This window comes from Pelophylax lessonae (genome assembly GCF_965119305.1).
Source record: "Pelophylax lessonae genome assembly, chromosome: 5".
Lineage (NCBI taxonomy): Eukaryota > Metazoa > Chordata > Amphibia > Anura > Ranidae > Pelophylax > Pelophylax lessonae.
In genome coordinates, this window is record NC_138772.1 from 284,097,180 (window position 1) to 284,124,132 (window position 26,953).

General features: G+C 42.1%; 1 protein-coding gene across 1 annotated transcript in view; it reads left to right on the forward strand.

Moving 5' to 3' along the window:
- Window positions 1-26,953, forward strand: part of LPCAT1 (lysophosphatidylcholine acyltransferase 1) — a 290,886-nt gene that overhangs the window by 200,558 nt on the left and 63,375 nt on the right. Inside the window, exons 7-9 of the mRNA XM_082257844.1 lie at window positions 11,898-11,932; window positions 19,175-19,229; window positions 21,949-22,031. Of these exons, the coding sequence (XP_082113970.1) occupies window positions 11,898-11,932; window positions 19,175-19,229; window positions 21,949-22,031 (173 nt within the window). The remainder of the gene's footprint in view (window positions 1-11,897; window positions 11,933-19,174; window positions 19,230-21,948; window positions 22,032-26,953) is intronic.

Sequence of the window (26,953 nt, forward strand, 5' to 3'; positions counted from 1 at the left end):
ACTTTCCATCTGTCTGACAGATCGAATCAGATGGCTTTGCATTGAAATAGACCGGTAATCCATTTCCATCCGACTGCCTCATAGAGGAGAGCAGGGCTGTGTCCATGTTCGCTCTACATAGTGGAGCGGACAAGACCTGTCATCCACCTGCTCAGCGGGGATTAGCAAAGAAATCCCCGCTTAGAAAGCAGATTCCGCTTAGCGGAGGTGCACATGTGAAAGGGGCCTAAGGTGGCATGAGTTACTGGATCTCCTATCTCCTTCAACTTGCTGCACTGTCCTTCCCTAGTGAGCCACTGCTCATCGCACCATCAAACCAAGTACACACAGGCCGAATGCCAGGCAACAGCTGCCAATGCATTAAAAAATGGCCGCCATTTGGCCCGTGTGTATGGCAGCCAGTCTGACAGAAGCCGGCCATTCGGCATGTGAAAAAAAAAAACTGGCTCCAAACTTTTTTAGCTGGCTCCTAGATTTCAAGCAAATTTGTCAAGCCGTGAATATAGCATATACAATTGCTATACAAGCAAAGTTGTAATTCAATGGTATTAAAACTGACCTTTCCATTTCAATCTGAGCTATATAAATTTCTGTAAAATTCAATACAATATGGTAACATGGAGGTGTTCTTTGGTGATGTAAAGAACTTCCACAGAAATGTAATTTCCATGCTTGATTGAATGGCCCACTGATTTAGGCACCCCCTGCAGTAGGCATTTCAGTTTTGGTGAGCTGATCCCCAAGGGTTAAAGGATAAGTCTTTTAAAAAAAAAATGCACATCTTTTTGCAGGTAAAAATATGTTAATTTATTATTTCTTTTTTTCTTTATTGGGAGCCTGCAAAGCATTGCAGCCGATCGTGGGAGCTATACAGGGCTTTTTCAGATTCTGTGTGTTAGCAGTTTGCTCGTACCTCATATGAGCATACAGTTTTGCACTGACAGGGACTTTAAATAAACGACCACCATGCTCAACAGCGCCGTGGTAGTTCATTGAGAACTATAACCCGACAGACACAAAGGCTGTCTGTAGTTGTAATTTTCCAGTCGCAGAATTTTTGAATTGTGGCAGCAGACATGGGGAGAAGATCCCTGGTCTGCTTTCACAGTGAAGATCGTAGGTGGGGGGGATTGGGGGGGTGGGGGCAGGTCCAGCACTAACATGTTACACGCTGAATACAGGTGTAACATGCAATATGTTCGAAAAGGTGAACTTCTCATTTAAATACTTCTACAGGGATGCAGACATTGAAGATGTTCTTCTTAGAACATTGACGTTGCACCATGCGATTATAATTTAAGACACTTCCATTTGGAATAAGTCTGCAAGGGACATGTAAAACACACAGCTGTTTTTACAAAACAACAAAAGGTAGAAATCTGCAACAAAGTTTACGCTCTGAGCAATGTTGGTCACTCAGAGGGGATTTTTTTTTTCTTAACAAAAGTGGACTTGCGTTTTAAAGCATACCCCAACCAACCTTTTGTCTAATTTGCTACAGGAAAGAATTTTGATGGCCGGCAATCTTTTTTTTCTTTCCGGGAGATTTTTTTCTTGTGCTCATGGCCCTTTTCTTTTTCGATTATATTTCTCACACAATTCTCCCATGGTTGATTAGAAAATCGTTAGTTTTTTTAAAAAATTTCCAACATCCCGATTACTCAAATTTGATGTCCACACGAAATCAGCTGTTGCTGCAGCCCACTAATGGTGCGAAATCAGAACAAAATTCTTAGATAAGACTTTCGAAATTCAACCCATGTATGGCTGGCCTTAGAGGGTTCAGACAAACAGTGTAGCACTGTTAGGGGTGCTTACAATGGTCAACTCTTGTTCATTTATGTAAAACCTTTATCCGAAAAGGGAAAAAAAAAACTGTTGCTGTACTTGCTTAAAGCGGAAGTGAACCCATAAATGTAAAAAAAAAAAAAAATGGGTGACTTCCTGAACTAATCGACCTCACTAACGTGCCAAAATCTCAAACATTATCTAAAGATAGCAGCTTCTACCAAAATAAAACTCCATAACTAAAAACTGTTAAGGCGCTACCAATTAATAAAGTACATTAATCAAATATCTTCAAATATATAAGTGCATAACCCACAGCGATCACGAATTATGAAAACATAACCTCAGTGTATTTATTTTGTGCAAATATACAAATATGTAAACAAATATGTGCAAAAAAGCAACGGTGATAAGCCTACACCTTTGAGAATGCCTGGGAGGCGCAACATGTGAGGTGGCTGATGACTGTATCACAGTAGGCAGAGCTGAGGACGTTGTGTCTCGATACTATACTGACATGTATGACCTTCCCTGTTGGGTGAGATCTATTTTAACAGGTGAGAGGCCACCCAAAGGGGGATTGTCGAGCACTGAGGTGGAATAATGAAGAGGCTGTGTGGTGTCTAGGATTATACACACAACTGATGCACTAACTGGAAATTTAAATGGTAGCACCCTAAATATTTTTTTTGCATGAACTGGACTGTATATGGATGCATTTTATATTTTCTTTGCATGAATTTGACTTCATTTTTAGATATATATTATTGATCATTTATAATTTTTAACTATTTATTTGCTTTGTTGCATATATTTGTTTTACATATTTGTATATTTGCACAAGTTTATATACTGAGGTTCTGTTTTCATATTTAGTGATAGCTGTGGGTTATGCACTTATTTTCTATATATCTGAGGATTTTTGAATAATATACTTTATTAATGGGTAGCGCCAGTTTTTGGTTTGAGGCCCGGTTCACACTGGATGCGGTGCGAATTCACAGCGAATTAGCTGTTGATTCTGCACCGCATCAGAATCGCAGGCAGTTCAGAACGGTTGCGGGTGTCAATATAAAATTAGTGACACCCCCAAATTGTTTTGCAGTGCAAACTGTGAAATCAGACTGCAATGCGATCTGATTCTGGTGCGGACAAAAAAAGGGTCCTGCTCGAGTTTGGTCCGAATGTGTTGCAAATTCAGCCAGTTTGCATGGCTGAATTTGCATTGCAAAAACATTGCATATGATCTGCAAAGCAATGCGGTGCGAATTTCATGCATTGTCTGATATTGCACTTATGTGGACCAACCCTTAAACCCATAAATGGAATAGTTTCAAAAAACAGTAACATTTTTGGCACATGTTGGGAATGTAACTGTCACATTGGATGTGCTCTCAAACTGTCAAACCATCCAATGGCTGGTGTCATAACTGATCACATGCGCAGCATCATGGCAGTTGAAGAATAAACAGAGGCCAAAATTTCAGCTTCCTTGGCTGAAAACAATAGAAGGGTTTACATCCACTTTAAAAAGTGTTAGCAGAAGTTTGGCCTTCATTAGTCAAGTCCATCTAAATCGGCTTAGTGCATCTGACACTACCCTTCCCCATATTGATAATGCTGCTGTCCAGAGGTGTGTCCATTGCTCCTCCATCCAGAATGGAGACGCCCTAAAAGTGTATTACTGGCCAGCTCACCAGTTGGGGGAAAAAAAGCCTACCAAAACCAATGCAGCCACCACATTTAAGAATTGTAAGCTGAGATAATTACTTTTTTTTTTTTGGATTTATTACTGCTTCAAACCTCTGTCCAAAGAAATTTAATTATTGTAGGTTTGTGGCAGCTTAATGGTTGTTGTTGACAGTGGATAAGTGTCCAAAATTAGAAAAGATTTGCAGAGCAGATTTTTAAATAGGCAAAACTGTTGAAATAGAGATGTCCCATGGATTTTGGCCTTTTAGAAACTTTCCACTTAAGTTTCTGACATGTAGACTTTAAAGCCCTTACTTGCTTTGCCTATTTCCCACAGTCTTGCATTCTGTTAATCCCTGAGTTTTTTCCAGGATATGCCATAAAAGGTAATTTTTCATAGGTTCAATGTCCACTGAAAAATGTTGTTTCTGCCAAGAATGTGCAATATTTTGTGTGATTTTATTTGATGAATGTGACTACAGAACTTTAAGGAAAACAAAATGTATTTCATACTTTAAATCCAGCATGAGTCTTATCTGCACAGTGGACACGTCGAGTGTTCTCTAAGGGGGTATAGAAAGGGATCTACCATGTGTAAAGTTATGTTGTGATATGTGCTTGGCATCTGGAGACAGGACAGTGTTGCATCAAAGCTGTAAATTCACAATTAACACGGCTTCAGCCCACACTCTATCCAACTATGAACATCAAAATTGGACAGATGCAGTTATGGTGTCATTCGTAAATTCAAATTAATATAACTTTTAAGTCTCCTATCAGAGTTTAATGCACATTTTAAAGTACAGGGATATGCATAGTAATACATGAGAATTCCAGATTCACAACACTTCTACAGACTTCATATGTGCACCGAAAGAAAAGAAATTGCAAGTGGCTTAATCAGTTTATTAGGCTAGAAGGAGTGGAAGGGTTAATTCTCAAAATTTACAATTTTAAGTGAACATAAATTAGTATTTTCTGCTTTGGGATTTTAGAAACATTTAAAGTGGTTGTAAAGTCTGAAGGTTTTTTTATGCATTAAGATCAAAAGCCTCCTGTGTGCAGCAGCCCCCCTAATACTTACCTGAGCCCCATCTCTCTCCAGCGATGTCCACGAGTTCCTCGGCCATCTGGGACTTTCCTCCTGATTGGCTGAGACACAGCAGCTCCTGCTGCTGTCAATCAAACTCAGCCAATCAGGAAAGAGGGGGGACTCCTGTTTGAATGGATACGCAAAGCTGCAGCTCAGCTTGTGTGCCCCTCTAACAAGCTGCTTGTTGTGGGGGCATTCGATAGGAGCCAGGAGAGTCGAAGAGAAGGATCCGGGCTGCTCTGTGCAAAACCACTGCACAGAGGGGGTAAGGGGGGTAAGTATAACATGTTTGTTATTTTTTAATAAAAAAAAAAAACTTTACAAAATCCCATTAAAGTAACATTTATAAAAGTTTAGGTTTCAAGTCAATACAGTACAATTGTAAACTACCGTGTTTCTCCGAAAATTAGCCCGGGTCTTACATTAATTTTGGCACCAAAAGACACAGTAGGGCTTATTTTCGGGGTAGGTCTTATAATGTTCTGTCCTGTCCCTCTCTGCCCTTCCTGTGTGCCAAGAATCCAGTGTGAACCTAGTTTAGTGTATATAAAATCCTAGAATGCACTTTATTAGTGTTTTATATATGTCCAGTGTGTGTTTTTGTAATACAATAGTGTAAAATACCTTCATTACATCACAGCTGTGTCTCCCACTCTGTCTTTCTCCTCTCATACCGTAGCTGTCAGAGGGGGATCTCAGCCCCTCCCCTCTGCAGTTTACACAGAAGCGCAGGGTAGATTAGATTACAATAGTGTGAAATACCTTCTTCATCGCCGCTCCGGGCTCAGCTGATCTGCCGCCCTCTTCTCCCCCGCTGACAGCTGGGGGTCACGGAAGGGCCGATTGTATCGAAGGTATTTCCTACAATTCTAATCGAATACCGGCGCTTCTGTGTTACACTGCAGAGGGGAGGGGCTGATATCCCCCTCTGACAGCTACCGGTATGAGAGGAGAAAGACAGAATCAGCTGAGAGCAGAGCGGCGATGCAAGGAATGTATTTCACAGTATTATATTACAAATACACATTATTTAAAACACTAATAAAGTGCATCCAAGGATTTTTCATACACTAAACTAGGACTTATTTTCAGGGTAGGACTTATATTGCAGCCCTCCCCAAAAATAACACTAGGTCTTACTTTCAGGGTAGGCCTTACTTTCGGGGAAACACGGTATAAACAAAACCAGTGATTTAATATTCCTGCAATATGTACATTATTAAATAACTCCTGATGCAAGATTTTTAATTTTTTTAGTATGGATGGTGTTTACCACTTGTCTAGGGCAATTTTTATGTCTCTCACAGGCATGCTAAAATCAGTATTCTTGCTAGAAATAGAAAATTACTTGGATCCCTAAACAGTATGTATTTTCTGGAAGCAAAGGCCCTGGAGAATAAAATGGTGGCTGTTGTAATTTTTTATCTCAAACAATATTTCTGCAGCCATTTCTTAAACGCAAATGTTCAGGAAAAAATACACTTAAATGAATTTTAGTGCACGCAAACCCAATAATATACCCAATTTTAGGTATAAAAGATGTTGCCTCAAGTAAATAGATGCCAAGCATTTCAAGATTGTAAATTGCGAGCTCTTCTAAAATGGCGACATACTATGGTACCTCAAAGTATATGAAGGGCAACCATTTAAAAGCCTTTACAGGTTACCAGTTTATCAACAGCAAAAAAACTAGGGCAGAGCATATTGCACACATAATTAACGATGATGGGAGGATGGTTACAGAGGACACTGAAAAAGCAACCGTGCTGAATGCTTTTTTCTCGTCAGTCTTTACGCAGGAAAAGGAGGGGTACACTGACCATGACTGTATGGTTAGCAGTAATACACAGGACTTGCCACTATGGCTAACAGAGGGTGAAATCAGGGAAAGACTGGATAAACTTAACACAAACAAATCACCAGGCCCGCATTGTGTACATCCGAGAGTACTCAAGGAACTCAATAAGGTTATATCGAGACCACTGTTCCTGATCTTTGCTGACAGTATTAGGACAGGAGATGTACCAGGGGATTGGAGGAAGGCTAAAGTGATTCCGATATTCAAAAAGGGTCAGAGGCATATCCCGGGAAATTATAGGCCTGTCAGTTTGACATCAATAGTATGTAAACTTCTGGAGGGGATGATAAGGGACTATATCGTAGAGTTTGTTAAAGACAACAACATCATCAGCAGTAACCAGCACGGGTTTACAAATGGGCGTTCTTGTCAAACCAATCTCTTAGCATTCTACGAAGAGGTGAGCTGTGAGCTAGATAGGGGCAGACCAGTGGATGTGGTGTACTTGGATTTCTCTAAGGCGTTTGATATAGTTCCCCACAAGCGCTTAATTTATAAAATAAGGTCTGCAGGTATCGACAGCAGGGTTTGCTCTTGGATACGGAACTGGCTAAAAGGGCGTGTCCAAAGGGTGGTAATAAACAGCGCATACTCAAGACTGGTCTGAGGTAGTAAGCGGGGTGCCCCAGGGCTCAGTCCTGGGACCAACCTTGTTCAATTTATTCATAAACAGCATTGAGGACGGGATCAGTAGTTCGTTATCAGTTTTTGCAGATGACACAAAATTGGCCAGGGCAATAACTGCACAGCATGAAGCAGATATCCTACAGAATGACCTGGACAAAATAATGGAGTGGGCAACGACCTGGCAAATGAGGTTTAATGTGGAGAAGTGTAAGGTTTTGCACTTGGGGACTAAAAACATAAAAACACAATACACATTAGGAGGGGAAACCTTGGGGGAATCAAAAATGGAGAAAGATCTGGGAGTCTTGGTTGATGATAGATTAGGCAACAGCATGCAATGTCAAGCGGCAGCTTCCAAAGCCAACAGAATATTAGCATGCATAAAGAAAGGGATGTATTCCAGAGATAAGACTATAATCCTTCCACTTTATAAAACTCTGGTCCGACCGCATCTGGAGTATTCTGTCCAGTTCTGGTCGCCAGTCCTCAGGAGGGATGTGTTGGAGCTGGAGAGAGTCCAGAGAAGGGCAACTAAACTGATTAGGGGGTTGGAGGACCTTAACTATGAAGAGCGGCTGCAATCGCTCGATTTATTTTCCCCGGAGAAGAGACGTTTGAGAGGGGACATGATAGCAATTTATAAATATCTTAATGGGGATCTCAGCTTAGAAAAAAAGCTGTTCATTCGAAGGAATTGCATGAGGACTCGAGGACATACAATGCGATTAGAGGAGAAGCGTTTTAACCTCAGGCAACGAGGGGGGTTTTTTACTGTTAGGGCTACAAGATTGTGGAATTGTCTACCACAAGAGGTGGTTTCTGCGGGTAGTATGGTGACTTTCAAAAGACTCTTATGCCCCGTACACACGTGCAGATTATCTGAAGACTTTTGTCTTCAGATTTACCTTTTCTCTGTAGTGCAAGGGCCTGCCGGATTGCATACAAATTGAAAGTGTTTAGGTTTGACCTCATATTATATGGTTTTGGTAAGTCTGCAGACAAAAGTCTTCAGATAATCTGCACGTGTGTACCGGGCATTAGACTTGCATCTCAAGGATCAGGACATTAAGGTCTATGTTAGATGATTACAGCCACACACACCTACACAGGTTGAACTGGATGGACTATTGTCTTTATTCAACCTCACCTACTATGTAACTATGTGAAATCTGGCAAGGGAGAGAAGGGAATACAAGTAAAGGGACTTTAAATGTGCCACACACAAAGGCAAAATCTAAATATAAGAAAATCTACATCTTTATTACAAACAGCAGTGAAAGATACAATACAAGAGTATATCTAAAAACGTCATACATGTAGCCGTATATAATATATTATCGGACAGGTGAGAAGAATATTACAATGTAAGAAATATTTTTTGCTTCGGTCCAGGTGTAATGAAAGAAGGCGCACAGGATTAACAAGTTTCATTACCATTGCTTCATTAGCACGTTTGCATTTTCATGTGAGCAAGGTGGTGGGGTGTGGTGGGGGTCAGCGATGCTTTGATTTTTCTTTTTTTATAATTTAACTTTTTTTTTTCCATTTAACTTTATTACTATCACAAGGGGTGAACGCCACCCCTTGTGATAGGTTTGGCCAGTGACAGGCACTCTTTTTTTATGGAGAGTCTATATAATAAACCCATGATCCCTCCATAGATTTCCAAGGCAGCTGATAAAACGGAAAGGTGTTTGATTGGCTGCTTCCTTGGTTTTACCTGCCTGGGAAACACAGAACTGAAACCAGAAGTGATGATAAACTTCCAGCTTCATTCATCACAAAGGAGATGGGGAAACAGATGTTCCTCTATCTCCTTTGTGGGCAGTGGACCCAGATATTTACAGTGGTCTTGGGGTTGTTGGTGGAACAGAAGAGTCCAGGAACCGCAATGGGCAGCTGAGGGAGGGGGCCCCATTCTGAGCCCTGTAAAAGTGATCAGGCAGCTGTAAAAAATTGATACCAGGATCATGGCTGTAGAAAGATCCTTTGACACCAAACGTGAAAATACCAAAATATTTCTGAACACACACGATCCCCTCCTTTTCCCATAGATGGTTCTTGCACATATAGTGGCTAGGCCAGGGTGTAGAAAGAAGAGCCACTGGTCTGCGATATTAAGGTTACCTTTTTTTGGTCCGTGAAAAAACAAATGAGATGGGGTTATGTTGCAACATGGCTAAACCAGTGTCATTTAGGCATAGTGAGCTTTATAGCAACATTATGGTAAGCAAAATCTGTACTTTAGTATATGAACTGATTTTAATAATGTATCCATGTTTTGTTGTGATCTGTCCTTTTAATAACAGCAAAGTAATTATGTTTTTAGTGAAAGGTATTTTTTAATGCTACTTCGAGCTGCATGATTAATCCTTAAAAAATTGCAATCGCGATTCCAACCCCCCTTAATCCAGAATTTCCACGATTCATACAGTGCAGAGCCATTCTCTTCTCACTCACAGCTGTCAAAAAAAAAAAAAGCCTCCAGCAAATGTTTATCAACATTGCTCAGCACTGGGGGATAACTATAAACATTCTATCATTTGGTTCTTTTAAATCAAAGGGATGAACTTTGGTCTGTAAGGCTCGGTTCACACTTATGCAATGCGGGAAGGCTGCGAATTTGCAGCCTGTTCCCACATCGCAAACGCACCCTTGGCCGTTCACACTGCCATATGCGATACGCTGGGGGTGTCAATGTAATCTTAACGACACCCCCAGTTTGATCGCATATCGCAGTGCGATCTTACAGTGCGCACAGGATCGGATCGCACAAGTGTGAACCACTGTGCGATCCGATCCTGATGCGGCTCAAAAAAAGGGTCCTGTGCGTCTTTCCTGCGGGTGCAGTGCGAATTTAGCCATACAGAGTGTATGGCTGAATTCGCACCGCACACCCGATCGCATATAATGGAGCAGTGCGCTCCGATATTATATGCGATCGCCGCAGCCGCACATATGTGAACCGACACCAAGACTACATTCACACCTGAGCGTAGCGTTTTCGCGCATTTTTTTACAGCGATTTTACTGCGATTTTTACCACGATTTTTTCCGCGATTTACAGGCGTTTTTTGTGCAGGCGTTTTTAGATTGAATAGAGACCAATGGAAAACGCCTGTAATCTGCCCAAAAAGAAGCTCATGTACTTTTTTGAGCGTTGGGCGTTTTGCTTACAGCGTCAAAACGCTCAGATGTGAACAGGGGCCATTGAAATGAATAGGATTTGTCTTGTTGGGCGTTTTGAGAGCTGATCCTAAAGCAGAAAAACTCCCCAAAAACGCCCCAAAACGCCTACATGTGAACGGAGCCTAAATGAGGTCAGTTTAACCACTTAAAGACCAGTCCTTTTTCTGACCCTTGTAGCTTACATGTTAAAATCAGTAATTTTTGATAGAAAATTACTTAGAACCCCCAAACATTATATATATATATATATATATATATATATATATATATATATATATATATATTTATATTTATATTTATTTTCTTATCAGAGACCCTAGAGCAGTGATGGCGAATCCTGGCACCCCAAATGTTTTGGAACTACATTTCCCATGGTGCTGAACTACACTTGAGAGTGCAGGAGCATAATGGTAAATGTAGTTCCAAAACATCTGGAGTGCCAAGGTTCACCACTGCCCTAGAGAATAAAATGGTGGTTGTTGTATTTGCGCAGCAATCTTTCAAACGCAATTAAAATTAGAATTAAGAATATAAATATAAAAAATAGAATTTAAAACAAAAACTAGTAAGTAAAGTAAAGTTAGCCCAATTTTTTTCCCATTGCAAGCTTGCTAGATCTGGCCTTTTTATACAGATCAAAGCAGTATCCCAAGACACTAAGTGCCTATTCACACTTCTGCGATGCGGGAACGCTGCGAATATGCAGCGTGTTCCCGCATCGCATCCGCACATCTGGCAGTTCACACTGCCATATGCGATACGCAGGGGGTGTCAATTAAAAGTTAGGACACCCCCAGTTGCGATCGCATATCGCAGTGCGCTCTGCAAGTACGCACAGAATCCGATCGCACAAGTGTGAACCACTATGCAATCCGATTCTACTGCGGCTCAAAAAAAGCCTCATGTGCGTGTTTGGTGCGGATACAGTGCGAATTCAGCCATACAAAGTGTATGGCTGAACTCGCATCCGCACATCAGATCACATGTAGTCAGGAGCAGTGCGCTCCGAATTACATGCGATCTCCGCAAACGCGGAAGTGTGAACCGGCACTAAGGCTGCTGGCCATACACTGTTTTTCTTTTGTTTTTTTGTTTTTAATAATGTTGTGCAGCCAAAAACTCAACAGATTGCTTCGTCCACACAGATGAGAAGAATGCTGATTGGCAGCAGCCGCTGATAGAGGGAAATATTTAAATATGTCTCTTTCGACAGAAGTCAATCAAATAAGCAACTTTGTTGAGCAGGGACTGTCACACAGTAATCGATGTTTTGCCAGTCCCTGCTGAACAAAGCAAATTTTGATCAGAGTATGTTCAGTTTAATGAGTGAATAGCAATATCTGTTTTTTACACTGACAGCCCCTCCCTACATATTACACTGATAGTGTGGGGACCCGTCTGTAACACTGACAGAGGATACCCGCATATTACATCAGGAGATTGGCACTCTCCGTAATATGGTCAGTGTGATAGCCAGGTCCTGTAGGGCCAGGAGATGCCCAGCCCTAGCTGCGCCTCACCACAACCCTGCTTCCATTTTTGTCACAATAAAGTCAATCTTTTTGCTGTGAAGATGAAAGCGCTGAAATAATATATTTAGAAAATCAAAATTGCTGCAATATCTCAAATTTGTTTTTGTTTATTTTCTAGGATACCATAACGTGGACGTGGCAGGGTCCTGGCGCGTAAGTTTTTTTTTTTTTCTTGGTGCATGCTTTTTTTCTTTTTTGCTTTATAAGTTGAGCGCACACAGCATAGAGTATATGTATATAATTGAGCGCAAGGAGGCATATTTCTATCTTCTGTGTGGCAAACCTATAAATAAGGCCTCCTTTGCTGCTGTTCTTACCTTTGCTTTAATAACTGCACATAATAGTCTTTAAAACATTTTCTAAATCCAATTAAATTCTGTTAACTTGATTGGGACAGGTTGTGTGAAGTACAGTTGCATACCTCCCAACTTTTTGAGATGGTAGTGAGGGACATCTATTAGCAAGAGTATGTAGGCATAGGACACAACCCCTGTCACGCCAACTTTCACACGGACGTTCCGTATGTCCGTATATCACCCCATTCATTTGCGGATGATATACGGACATAATGCTTGTCAATGGGATTGCGGATGTCAGCGGATGACCATCCGCTGACATCAGAATTGTGTCCTTTCAGTTCTGTTCCGTTTTCTTGGAACGGAACAGAACCCTATTTTTCCTCTGTTAAAAAAACGGAACTGATGCAAAATTGGATGTCAGCGGTGTCATCCGCTGACATCCGCAATCCCCATAGACTAACATTATGTCCGTATACCATCCACAAACGGATGGGATGATATGCAGACATACAGAGCGGATGACACAAGTGTCATCCGTGTCCGTAAAAAAAAAAAAAAAAGTGCTGCAGCGGTAAAAAAAAAAACGGTGCGGCCGTGTGAAAGAGGCCTTATACAAAAAAAAATTGTCAAACCCACAAGTGCTTTTTTTTTTCCCTCACTACTTTATTTATTTTGGCTTTTGAAATTTACAAATGCAGAAATTTAGAATTTGGATGAAAGGTTTAGCACTGGGAAACACTATTTGAAAGATAAAATAGTGCATTTTATGTCCAACTATATAGATCAGACCAAAATGAGGGACAAATGAGGAGTCCCTGTTCCAAATCAGAGACAGTCCCTCAAAATCAGGGCACTATGCAGAGTTGTCAGGGCAAAAAGAAAACCTGAATGCACATCAGTAGGACCCGCTGCATCTGAATCAATGCAAAGCAGCCTCTTGACGGCACTACTTCATTTTGTTCACTACCCTCTTGAAGGCAGTAGAAATTTGCTTACCTGCATTTGATGTGTGTTTTAAATGCACATCCAACACAGGGAGCTGCCCGTGTACACAAGTCTTACTACATGCAGGATATTACCGGCAATATTGAAACTTTACAAATCAAAGTCTCTAGTAAGTTAAATGCATCTTTACCCCTGCAAATATTACCTCCTGAATAATATTAAATCACTTTTCTCTATCGTTTACTGACAGACGCAGCTCCTTCTCTTCATGACTCATAGGGTTATGCTCCTCCTTCTAGGAATAGGCACTAGACAGGAAAAAACGTAACCATACCTATGGGGGCTGTCCCTACAGGTATAACCCCTCTGACTCTGATATCATAAACAGTTTTGATCTGCCTAGTGTTAGGAATAGGACCTAGCTCCCTGCTGGGACTTCTGTCTTAGCTGTAACAGGGAAAGTTTGGGATTTTTTAATTTTTAACTAGTTAGTTCCTGAAGACCAAGATCCAGAGGAACTATAAGCAACAGCCGGCTGCGGTTTTGCACTGGATAATCTAGATCCTTAAGGTCTCCCAGCCTGGTCAGCGAGCGTGAGCAGGTTATAGTCCAGAACTAGGCCTCGCCACGACAGTGCCCCGATGGATGGGGACGAGCCTGCGAGTGGACAGTCTCTCTGGGATGCATTTAACTGGACTGCCTGGAGTTGCAGCTTCCCCTTGGCTGACAGCATCCCCATCCCGGATGGGAGGTGATCTGTTTCAGAGTGGCGTACACCTGGTACCGTGGTATGGTGAGTGAAATTGTCCCCCCAAACACCCTTGGCGGTCGCGGGGCAGGCATGGTCCCCTCCCTGGAATGGTCAGACCTTAGGGGCTCCCTTGATTCCCTGGCATCCTGGGGGACTAATCTGGTGTACCCCTTGGCATTCTCCTACCCCTAGCAGGTTTTACCCGGGGGGGGGGGGGGGCGGTAATTATGCAGCCGTCATGGCGCTTATTTGAGGGGGGTTGATTGCCCTGGGTGGGTCCCTGGCTAGGGACCTTTTAGATGCCTACTGTTCTGGGATCCCTGTGGGGGGTCCTGGAGACAGCATTGGGGGCCACCATTTTGCTGTGGTTCATGATCTCTGTGTTCCCATTAGTTTGAATGGGCAGCCATTTTATATACTTCCCCATTGAGAATGTATGAGCGGCCATTTTCTTGAGGTCCTTAGGATGGACAGGCATGCGGCATAGCTTATAATGATAGAGGCAGAGCTTCTTCCTCTTCCTGTGCAAACAGTGTTAGTTTCGTTTTTACACTGATCAGGCTGGATGCTTTTCTGTGATCTGGTAACGTTCCTGGGTTTCCCTATGGGTTTCTTCCTCTTCTGCTCTGCTATTACATAATCAGGGATTGTGAATCCGCAGTAATAGTGGTGGGACTGTGTTTTTCATGGTCTTAAAGAGACATTACACAAAAAAATGTTTTATTTGAGTATTGGAGTCCCAGGATAAAAATTCACCTGCAGACCCCATGAAAGCGACTGCAGGACCCTCCGGTTCACAGTCACAGCCAGAAATTGCAGTTTTTTTGCAAAGCCTTATGTCAAAAGGGTATTTTGTCATATCTGGTGCTGCCAGCCGCAAACTCCCTCCGCCCCCAGCATCGGCAGGGTCTTCGGAATCTGAGAGAGATATGGTCGCTGCAGACGCAGACCACCTTGAGGGGTTGGTGTATTCACATTCTAAAGGTGAAGAAGACCTGTCCTCATCAGCCACCGCGTGGGAATGCGCATTGGTGGAAGCCTTGTTGGTTTCTGTGTGGGAAACCCTAAAATTGGCAGATACGCAGGTGTCTTTTGGCTCCCGCAAATCAGGAAAATTGGGCAAGGTATTCCCTTGTCCAGGATTGTTTCATACTATTGTGGATGAACAATGGCGAAGCACATGTTGGTGGTGGTGCCTAAGCGTTTTGCATGCCGTTATCCCTTTGCGGAGGCGGTTCCCAATAGGTGGACTGTACCCCCGAAAGTGGATTCTCCTGTGGCCATTGGAATAAAGCGACTCTGGTACCGGTGGAAGAGTCTCCAACCTTTCCGGATCCCGTGGATAGACTGGTGGAATCCTTGTCCCGCCATTTACATGTGGTAGCAGGTCACATGGTAATGGCTACCTTTGTGAATGTTTTCGTGGTGCAGACTGCTTCTGAATGGGTAAAGTTACTGAAAAGTAACTTGAAAATGGCACAGCTTCCCCTGCAGTACTGGAACGAATAGACCAGTTGTCCCATGCCCTGGTGTGCATGTGTGATACGTCCCTGGACTCAGCTTTGTTGGTGACCAGGACATCAGCAGTGGGGATTGCGATTAGGCGCATGGTATGGCTAAAATGCTGATTGGCTGACCAGGCTTCTCAGAAGGCTGTGACTGATCTGCCTTTTACAGGGGAGAGGCTGTTTGGATCCTCCCTGGATGAGTTGATCAAAGGTATCACGGGGGGGGGGGGGGGGGGTTAAGAGCACTAATCTGGATCAATCCTCCAAGGGCAAGGCGATGCCTTCCTTTACTGCTCACAAATGTATTTTCCGTGCTTCCGTGTCACAAGAAAAAAGTAAACCGTTTAGGTCTTCTGGGGGTTCCAAGAAGCCATGGTCCAGAAAATGTAAGTCTGGCCAATCTGGACCTGCAGACAAGTCCTCGGCTACATAAAGGGGCAACCTCACCCGAGTCTGGGGTGGGGGGATGTCTTTGATTCTTTCAGGAACCCTGGACCTCTTTGATTCAGGACAACTGGGTTTCACAAACTGATCCGATTAGGATACAAGATCAAATTCCGGTATCGTCCGTCGAACAGGTTTTTCCCGTCCAATCTTCAATTCGCCAGTGCAGTTAAGAGACTTGCGAGGGGCGGTACATGACTTGCTGTCACAAGGAGTGATTGTGCCAGTTCCCGCTCAGGAACGTTTTCAGGGGTTTTATTCAAACCGTGCCCAGAAAAGAAGGCAAGGTGCATCCCATCCTGGTTCTCAAGGCCCTAAAACCGCTTTGTACGGATACAGAGGTTTCAGATGGAGTCCATCCGCATGGTAGTAGCATCTCTGCATCAGGGAGATTTCTTAGCCTCCATAGATATCAGGGAAGCATATCTACACATCCCTATCTAGGCTGGACACCAGCAGTTTCTCTCACTTTGCGGTAGCAGGGGAGCAGTTTTAATTTGCGGCGTTACCCTTTGGTCTCGCCTCCGCTCTCCGATTGGTACTAACACCAGTATTAGCATTGCTGCGCCGGCGAGTGATTGCGGTATTGGGGTACCTGGACGATGTCCTGTTGAGAATGGACTCTCATTCAGCCTTGTTGGGGAATCTGACGATCATGGTCAGAGCTCTAAAGGAGTTGGGTTTGAACATCAATTTCAAGAAATCCGCGCTGACTCCGTTTCTGAGACTGGATTATCTGGGCTTGACTCTGGATTCAGCTTTGGCAAGGGTTTTTCTTCCCCCGGACAAGCTGCAAAGTTGCAGGGGGCGATTCAGTTGTTGTTGGACAACAATCTGTCCTCTCTACGAGTTTGCATGCGAGCCTTGGGTCTGATGGTATCGACCTTCCAGGCGGTTTTGTTTGCTCAGTTCTATACTAGGCCTTTGCAAAGGAAGATTCTTATTAATTGGAACAAGGATCCAAAGTGCTTGGATTCTGGGATTCAGTTGAGGCACAACACAAAATCCGCTCTGTTGTAGTGGATTCAGTCTCCAGCATTATCCTTCCTTCCGTTGTTTTGGAAGGTGGTAACCACGGACGTCAGCCTTTCGCCTGGGGGGGTGCTGGGGAAGCTCTGTGCCCAGGGTACCTGGACGATTGGACGACTTGTCTGCAAGGTTGACCAGTTGGGATTCAATCAGACAACGCCACAGCTGTGGCTTCCATCAATCACCAGAGGGGCACCTAGAGTGTCTTGGTGGCCAGGGGGGCACCAAGAGTTTCTTGGTGGCCGATATTCTGGCCTGGGCGGAAAGCTTTGTTCCAGCCCTCTATTCTGCACACATTCCAGGTGTGGAAAACCTGGCAGGCGGATTACCTGAGTCGTCAGGTGTTGGATCAAGGGGAGTGGTCCCTACACTCTTGAGATGTTACGCCTCCTGAGTGTTCGATGGGGGACTCCTGAGGTCGATCTCTTTGCCTCTCACCTCAACAAGAAGTTTGTAGCCAGGTCTCGAGATCCTCTGGCCGACACCATAGACACACTGGTGGCTGATTTATGCATCCCCCCCCACACCGAAACTCCTGCCGAGGCTTCTGCGCAGTGTAGAAGCTGAAAACATTCCGGTCAATCTAGTGGCTCCAGACTGGCCTCGCCGGTCTTGGTACGCAGACCTAATAAGGCTGGTCGCCGATACCCCTTGGAGACTGCCTCTCAGGGAAGATCTGCTGTCTCAAGGTCCCATCTTCCATCCTGCTTTACAGTCACTGGCTTTAATGGCATGGCTGTTGAAAGCCAGGTGTTGAGAGATAAGGGTCTTTGTGACTCTGATTCCTAGACTCTTGAAGGCTAGGAAGTCAACTTCCAGGAAGATCTACCATCGTACATGGAAATTGTACATTTCATGGTGTGAATTGCTGAAGGTGCACCCTCGCTTGTTTTCGACCGCGAGGGTTTTGGCCTTTTTGCAGAAAGGGGTTGAACAGCGGTTGGCTTTGGGTACTATCCAAGGCCAAGTTTCGGCTATGGCTATATATTTTCAACACCCGTTAGCCAGGCATGTCCTAATCCGGACTCCTATCCTAGGGAGTGTGCCATATGGCTCCTTTTGAAAAAATGTGGGAGATTTTGCTGCTTTTTTTTTGTCTCAGAAGGTTGCCTTTTTGGTGTTGATCACTTCTGCCCGCAGGGTATGAATTGGGTTGTCTTGCTGCTCACCTTATCTGGTGGTACACGGGGATAAGGTGGTACTTCGATCTAATCAGTCGTTTCTTCCTAAGGTGGTTTCTGATTTTCATCTGAATGAAGACCCTGTGTTGCCCCTTCACTTTGCCCTAAACGTCAGTATCCTAAGGAGCATGCCTTTCATTCTTTGGATGTGGTTCGGGCGATCAGAGTTTATTTAGAGACCACTGAGTCCTTTAGAAAATCAGATGCTCTATTTGTCCTTACTGATGGACCTTGTAAGGGATTGGCTGCATCTACTACGACCATTTCCAGATGGATCAGGCAGACGGTGGTACAGGCCGATTTCATTGAGGGGCCAGGTTCCTCCTTTCCCAGTGAAGGCTCATACTACGAGAGCACTGAGTGCTCCTTGGGCTTTTCGCCATCAGGCGTCGGTGCTACAAGTTTGCAAGGCGGCAACTTGGTAGTCTGTGCATACCTTCACAAAATTCTGCAAGGTAGATGTGTTGGCATCCGTTGATGCTTCTTTTGGCTGCATGGTTTGGCAGGCTGCAGTTTAAAAGAGAACTCTATTTAGTTTCTCTTTGAGGGTTCAATTTTTTTTCCGGGTGAGCTCCAGTTGTTCCTGGTTGAGCTCCATGTTGCCTGGTTGGCTAAATGTAGCCATTGGGGACTTGCGTTTTGTTTCTGCATTGTTTCCCACCCCTCATGATTATACTGCTTTGGGATATCCCTATGAGTCATGAAGATAAGGAGCTGCGTCTGTCGATGAATGATAGAGAAAACTGGATTTTTGTAAGACCTTACCGTAAAATCCTTTTCTCTGAAATTCATTGACAGACGCAGCGCCCGCCCTTCTACTTCTGAGGTATTGGGTTTTTTTTGGGCTTCTAAACACTGCTTGCAACTAAACTGTTTGATAGCAGAGTCTGAGGGGTTATCCCTGCAGGGACAGCCCCCATAGGCATGGTTACATTTTTTTCCTGCCTAGTGCCTATTCGTAGAAGGAGGAGCATAACCCTATGAGTCCTGAAGATAAGGAGCTGCGTCTGATGATGAACTTCAGAGAAAAGGATTTTACGGTAAGTTATTACAAAAATCCAGTTTTTCTCTCCTCTTTACAGTATTTGTTAAATACAATGTACAGTGTTTCAGTAATGGCATTGATGGAAATATTTGTACTCTAACTTTGTAAATAGCAGATTGGTTTCCTAAGTTTGTAAGATGAAAAATGCAGATAAATACACTCATATAAATGTATTTACTTTTTTTTTCTTCAGAATGAAAATACTTTGGCTTTCTTTATGTCAGTTTCACAACTATATAGAAATTGAGGTAAGGCGTTTTTATTTAGAAAGAAATGTGTTTGTTTTATATGGAAGATTTCTTTGCAATATATACCTTTTTAACGTTCCTTTTTGAATTAACCTTCCTACCTCCCACCCACATATCTTATACTCGCGTCTCCTCCAAGCTCTGCCATATTTCTGCTGTGCAACCCGCTGGAAGGCACACAGCCGCTGCTGCTAGTTTTCCCAACTGGGAAGCTGCAGCTGCACAAAGAAAAATCCCTTTCACTCTTATTGAGAAACTATCCAACGTCATGATAAAATAGATGACCTGGGATTTTCCAGAAAAAGAAGCTGCCCAATCAAGAGACTTTGTATCAGCAGCTGTGGTTCTTACAGCAGGCCACACTGCAGGGATCTGGTGGCAGTGAGGACCGGTGAGTGTAAGGCCTCTTTCACACGGAGCAGACCTTATTTCGATCGTCATCCGCTGACATCCACAATACCACTGACATGCATTATGTCTGTATATCACCCGCAAAGGGATGGGGTGATATACGGACATACGGAACGCCCGTGTGAAAGAGGCCTTAATCTGGCCATACACTAGTAGAACTTCGTTAGAGGGTTTTTTTTTTTTTTTTTTTTTTTAATGTTTGTTTGATTTTTCTAATGGATAAGTGTGGTCAAATCGATATTTGAAGTGCTGGATGAAAAACATTTCTTGAAAGAATGCGTGTGTGTGTGTTTGTATAATCAAGTTTTATTAGTTTCAAGGAAATAAAGGTAACAGAATATATATTCTCTGAAAACATATAATATGCTGCATGACATGTACACAAAACAGGCTCTACACGTTATTGAACCATGTAATAAACCAAGAGTCTCTGCAACGGTCATCTCTTCTGCAGTATGCAGAAACCCATATAAAACAAAACATTACAACATGTAAGAAAACACCATGTGTACAGCAGTGCAGTTCTTGGAATAAAACATGCCAGAGAACATAAAAAAAAAAAAGGGAAGAAGGGTAAAGATAAGGAGGAGAGAATAGGAAAAAGAGAGATTACCTAACTTTAAGGGATAAAGCGTGATGTTAAGGCCTGTACACACGTAGCGATTGTCGGCCGTAAATATTCGGCCACCGACCGATCGGCCGATTGTCGGCTTGTTAGTATGATGCTTCCGACAACCGACTGCGACTTTTCGACCGAACAGAATGGGGTGTGCAGGCTTTAAAATTTTTGTTGGCCAACACCAGAACGGCCGATTGTTCCTCAGTCAGTACAGAATTCGGCCGACAAACAGCAGATGAGCAAGACTGGGCATGCTCAGAGAAGAAAAAACACACGGAAAGTTAACCATCGCATGATATCACTTCTGCAGTTGGCTGTTGTTGGCCGACAAAATTCGTGTGTAGTCTTTAGCACTTTTCAACCGACAGGACAGCACCGGACAAAAGAAGGCCGATCGTTCGGCCGACATTCGGTACGTGTGTACGGGGCCTAAGTCTCTTTTCAGGACATACAAATTGGTTACTATAAGACAAAAGAGAAGGCACACTGAGTAATTTGGTATCTCTTGTGCATAGTACATCCACCCCGACGATACATCTCTAAATTGTTCTTGTTGGTCCCTAACAATGTGGATCCATCCTTTATCCTCCATAATGGCATCCATTTCCCTTTTTGCAGTCAGTGTAGGGCAATTGTGTGTGTGGTTTTGATTTGGAAAATTCCATGTATGCCAAAACTAAATGTTCGAAGTACTTTAGAACTAACTTGGTCAAGTCACTGGCGTCATGAAATGTATTGATGAGATTTCTCTTACGAATGTTAGTTTAAAAAAAATCTACCAGTTTATGGCCAGCCTAAGGCTTTGTGGGGGGGAGGGGGGGAGCGATAAAGACTAACTGTACAATAGTACAGTTATCCTTTAATCCATATAGTTGCTGAAGTCTTAAGCTAAACCATTTAGTATCTAAGACTTAGGTACTTTCTGATGGTTCATGTAATCACTCACCCTATTAATATCCAGGCATTTGGTAAGTTGTAAGAATTGAGAACATGGTCAGAAAGCACCCCAAATGCTAGTAAAACACTTTAAATTGTCAAGTAATAAGGAAATTACGGTCAATCACATTGTAAAAAAGGATTAATAACCGCTTTCTTGAATGCTCCCATAAATTCGATAGGAAAGTTGGAGTGAGTACTTGTAGAAACAAGTGGCTGAGCACTGCAAAGAATGTCTGTGATTACCTGGAAAGGATCAGCTTCTTAGCCGCTGGCATGTGACCTGTCACATTTGTTTACCGTTGTATATTGTGCAGTTAGCTGTTGGCATGCATAGCTATGCCATCCACGAGTACCTAGCCTTAGACTATTTACAGAAACCTTTTTTTTTATGGTGCTACCCCTCTGGCTAATTATGTAAACTTGTCTGTGAAACATAATGTTTTACCCAAAATAATATTTTTGCTTTGCTGCGTATTTAATTTACTCATCACTTCTAACAAAAATGCATATAGTAAAATCTTTAATATATTGCAACACTGAACAAATTGGACTAATTTATCAGGCATGATGTAATGCCATCATCAGAATGTGAGATGAACTTCTGTGTTAGGAAAAATGTAGCATGACATTGAGAGTTGTCTAGTCATTCTTTGCAAAGACTAATTTGGAACAGTAGGAATGCATTTTTCATGGTAGGGGTCATCCCTATGCTGAATATTCATACAAACATTTTTTTATTTATGTGTTTAGTTTCTTCCAATTTATACTCCTTCCGAAGAAGAGAAGAAAAACCCCGCCTTGTATGCTCACAATGTAAGGCGTATCATGGCAAAGTACGTACCTCAGTTTGTAATCGATTACTGGTAATAGTGGTACTTCTACTTCTTTAGGCCTGTAACCCATGTTTTGTCTGGTTGAAAATACATATTCCCTAGCACTCAGTCCAGCTAGTCATCATTTTTAACAGGGTTTTATTAACTTTATTAACAATACGGAAATGGCACAGAATTAATAAAACCGTGTGTATATAAACACAATAGGGAGCAGTTAAAATGCAGTAAAACTGTTGCAAGTGTTTAATTTTGGATACGCTTTGAATTATAGAAATAAAATAAAGCAGTAGGGCAGCTTTCATGAGTGCCCTGGAGTTAAAAAAAGAAATAAATAAAAAATAATAAACGGTACAGTCACACAATAATGGTACATGAGAGGGCCGAAACTATGTGTGATATATGTGGCCACATATTGTATCCTGACCTATAGTCAACCAGTTTTCCTTTGTCTACAATGATTAAAGCATAATACAGTGCCTTGAAAAAGCATTCATACCCCTTGAAATTTTCCAAATTTATGTTACAATCAAAATCTTATATGTATTTTATAGGGATTTTATGTGATAGACCAACCCAAAGTGGCACATAATTGTGAAGTGAAAGGAAAATGATAAATGGTTTTCAAAACTTTTTACAAATATGTGAAAAGTGTGGCATGCATTTGTATTCATCCCCTGTGAGTCAAAACTTTGTAGAGCCACCTTTCGCTGCAATTACGGCTGCAAGTCTTTTTGGGTATGATTCTACAAGCTTTGCACATCAAGAGTGACCTTTTTGCCCATTTTTCTATGCAAAATAGCTCAAGCTGTCTGTCAGATTGGATGGAGAGCATATGTGAACAGCAGTTTTGAAGTCTTGCCACAGATTCTCTATTGGATTTAGGTCTGGACTTTGACTGGGCCATTCTAACACATGAATATGCTTTGATCTAAACCATTCGATTGTAGCTCTGGCGTGGGGTATTTCATGTAACTCATGCAACAATCAACTTCCGACCCTATCAAAACACGTAACAAAGATTCGAATTGGCTGCTATAAGTAACATGAAGTTTCCCTGTATGCACCCTTCTTGTACATCAATTGTATTGTCCTAGTACAAGAAGAATATAGATCATTTATACCGTTTCTTTAAACTGAAAATGATTCAATGCTTTTTTTTTTTTTAAACTGAATTGCTTTAGTAACCTTCTAAGTTTAAGCAGAGTTGATTACATCCATTTCACTCATTGCAACGTTATCACTACAGTAGCTGAACTGAATAAATAATGTGACTTACACTGACTTTATCTTCCATTGTGTGCCAAGATGTAATGTGAGTAAATTGCTCTTTCACCCATGGAATTTATTCACTGCTTAGCAGAGGTGAAGCAAGCAGTGCATGTGCTGATATTGGACTTAATTAGTAAAGTGCATCATAAAATATTATTGTGTGTATCTGCAAGAATTCAGTCCACTGTGAATTTATGGCACAGCTAAAAATCAAATCAAGCTTTAAAAGCATTGTCTGTAAAGAATGCAGAAATATGGCGCAGAATGAGATTCCTCCTCCAAATTATAGAAACATTTGATTTTTGATGTGGGAGGCTGCGATATAATTTGGGAAATTCCTATTTGTATTTGTCTTGGCTTTTTTTTTTTCTCTTTATCTGCACTTCTATTGGAAATGGATGAGGATTTAAACTGCTGTAAAATAGCCTGCGTTGAAAGATTTTGATCTGTACATACCAACAATCGTATTTACGGTCCAATGTATTATCTGTTAAATTATTCAAAGTGTATATAAACCCCAATTTTTTTCAGGATGTTCAGTATCATGCCTCGCTGCTTCTAGTTTTTTTTAAGGAAACGTTTTCTGTGAATCTGATGCAGTTTCTAGTTTGGAGAGCCTGTTATTAATAGCATTTCCTGTTTCAGGCTGGCGACCGTAAACTGCTGTCTTGCAATTGGCAATAGTGTTGTCAGCCTGCTCTATGCACTCTTTTAGTTGGCTGAGCTGCCTAGCAGACCAGCGCTGTCTTGGCAGGCTGCCCAACAGCTAACTGAAGAATGAGACCCAAAAGTTCACAACACCACACAAAAGTGTAGCAGGTGGCGGTACAGCTCATCACCACAAGACTTCAAAGGAACAAAGTGGGTGACCACACACCGATGCACAATGAACTCTAGTTTCTTTATTATAGCGATAAGAGTCGCAGCATCACAAAATGAGAGAAGACAACATTTCAAGCCAAAGGTGCTTAATCATAACATGCCACACCTTAATCTATAGCTGCTTAAATCCTCCTGCACATAAAACACGCAAGTGAGACCCGTTCTCTCAACACTCAGAAGATAAAACAAATATATAGTTTCAATACTAAAAGAATAAAGTACAAATGTTCCAGACAACAGCACGGTCAGAAGAATTATGTACGATTAAGAAAATAATAAATAAAAGGCAAAAACTAAAATTGTGGGATGACCTTATAATCCAATGAGCACCCACACCTTGTCATAGGAGAAGAATGTATACACTATCAGCCACAAGAGAGGGGGACCAGGTGTCACTCCATAAAAATCAGTGACCTTCCACTCAAAATGTAATCCATTAGATATCTGGGTTTGAAGCTGGAAAATCCAGTATGCTTCTCTATGGCATAATCATTGAAATAGATCTCACTTACTCAATAGCCTGAATAATGACAGCAGACGCATCGCCTGCATGGCACTCATTAAAATGTCAGGCTACATTGGTAGAATGGTGCTGTTTTATATTATAAATATGGTCATGAGCTTGATCTCTTAATCTCTATCTAATCTAATAGACCTTCCCACAAATTTTGAAAATGACATAAATACCGGCAATTCAAAAAGGACCTGCTTTTAAATCACCTCTCCAAATGTGGGAACAGCAAAGCCCTTTAGTGATTCTGTAATGCAAATGACCTTTAAAATACAGCCAGCTGGCAGAATCAAAGTAGTTAGGAGAAAGGACGATTCCCCAAAGTAGACGCTCTCCTGGGCATGATGTAGATACCATTTTCCGGTATTGTTGTACAGATTTAATCAAACAGAATAAGCAAAAATCTATCTATGATTCTTTTAACATGATTCAACTCTAGACTGTATGCAGTGGAGAACGCTGGTTTGCACTTTAAACCAGGATCCCTATTCCTATTCTCACATAAACGTTCTGCCCTGGTTTTAGTTTTAGCAATGTTGTTCAATATAGATCTTTTTCCTGCCATTGAAGCACTTGTACTTAAGGGAATCTTCCTGTTCAAAATTGCTCTGTTCACTACAAATACATTGTACAAGGGGAGTTCAAGTCAAACGGGGACTTTTCATTTTACAGGTATAAAAAGGGATGTTAGGGTGGCGGTACTACACACAGAAGTGGCATTTGTGTCCTATTATTGAGAGGTGGTGCACATGTCACCGGCCAGTCCAGAGACACTGCAGTGTTAGTGCGTGCATGGAACAGCGTGTGGTGATGAAGTTTCTTGTGAACAAAGGTGTAAAACCCACGGATAGCTACAGAAGACTTCTAGTACAATACGTTGATGAGACTCTCAGCCGCAGTAGGACATTTGAATGGTGTTAACGTTTCAAAGATGACCGTTCATCTGTCGATGATCCCTGCCGTGGTGGTTGCCAGCCCACAGCAGTCATTCCTGTGAACATTTAGTGCATAGAACGCCTGATCCTGGATAATCTGTGCATACCCCTAGCCCCTAAAAGTGTTCCTTGGAGGTCAGCATTTCAGCACTGATGCCAAAGTGAAGCAGGCTGTCCTAGAATGGTTCTGGTGTACTGACAAATCTTTCTATGCTGAAGCTTTCCAGGCATAAACGCTGGGGTAAGTGTATAATGTAGCAGGGGAGTATTTAGAAAAATAAATGCACTTCCCACTCCTTGAAATTTGTTCTTTTATTATATAAACTCCAAAGTCTTGGTTTGCTTGAACTCCCCTCGTAATTGTAAGAACTGACTGACAAGAATGCCCTTAATGGTATGCCTGGGATGTCCTTACTGGGCCTGCAATGGACTATTCCCTAATGGGGAGCTACCTATACATTTCTGTGATCCTTGCCATGTTTCCCCACCAAACGTACATCCAGAAAAGCTACTTCCTTGGTGTTCATACAACCAGTGAACCTCTGATGTAGATGATTATCATTCAGATAAGTAAGGAACATGTCAAGGTCACCAAACTTACCTCAAACTTACACTAAAATAAGATCATCAATGGAGGTTTGCCACCACCATTGATGCGGGTTTTCTCCCACCAACTCATTAAAGGCTAGCAAGTAAAGAATTACAAAACAAAGGTTGGCGAGTGAGGGCAAATATTTGGCCCCCCATCAGGACACCCTCCCCATCCCCCATCTCTTTTGGTAGCAAATCCCATTGAAAGAAAATAAATTGTGTGTAAGACATGTTTGATGGGACATTATAGTCTTGAAACATTGTAAGTATTCCAAACCAACTCCTCCAATATAAATTTACCAATGCTATTCCAAAGATGCTTAGTATCCCTCAAGCAGCTTGGCAAATAAATTGCTATAAGTTGTAGCTGGCTATCCAGACTTATTCTTTCATTGAGTAAGCCAATCTGTGCTATAATGGTCCTGCCATGCAAGGAGGTTTAACCCTTTGTGCATTTTTATGATTTATGATGATAAAAGATGGACAAAATTGGGTACTCCCATCTACTTTAAAAAAAAAAAAAAAATGGGTACTGGGGGAACCACCATCTCAGCTTCTTTGACATTGAAGATACCCAAACAGGCCCCTCTATTCACCAAATCAACCAGAACAGCTCTAAAATCATTCGTAGGATCACTCCTAGGCACTATATAACTGCCTGTATCTAGCTTCAAAACTATATTTTTAGTGGGATTTCACCCTTTTTTTGTGAGTGACACCTGGTCTCTCTCTTC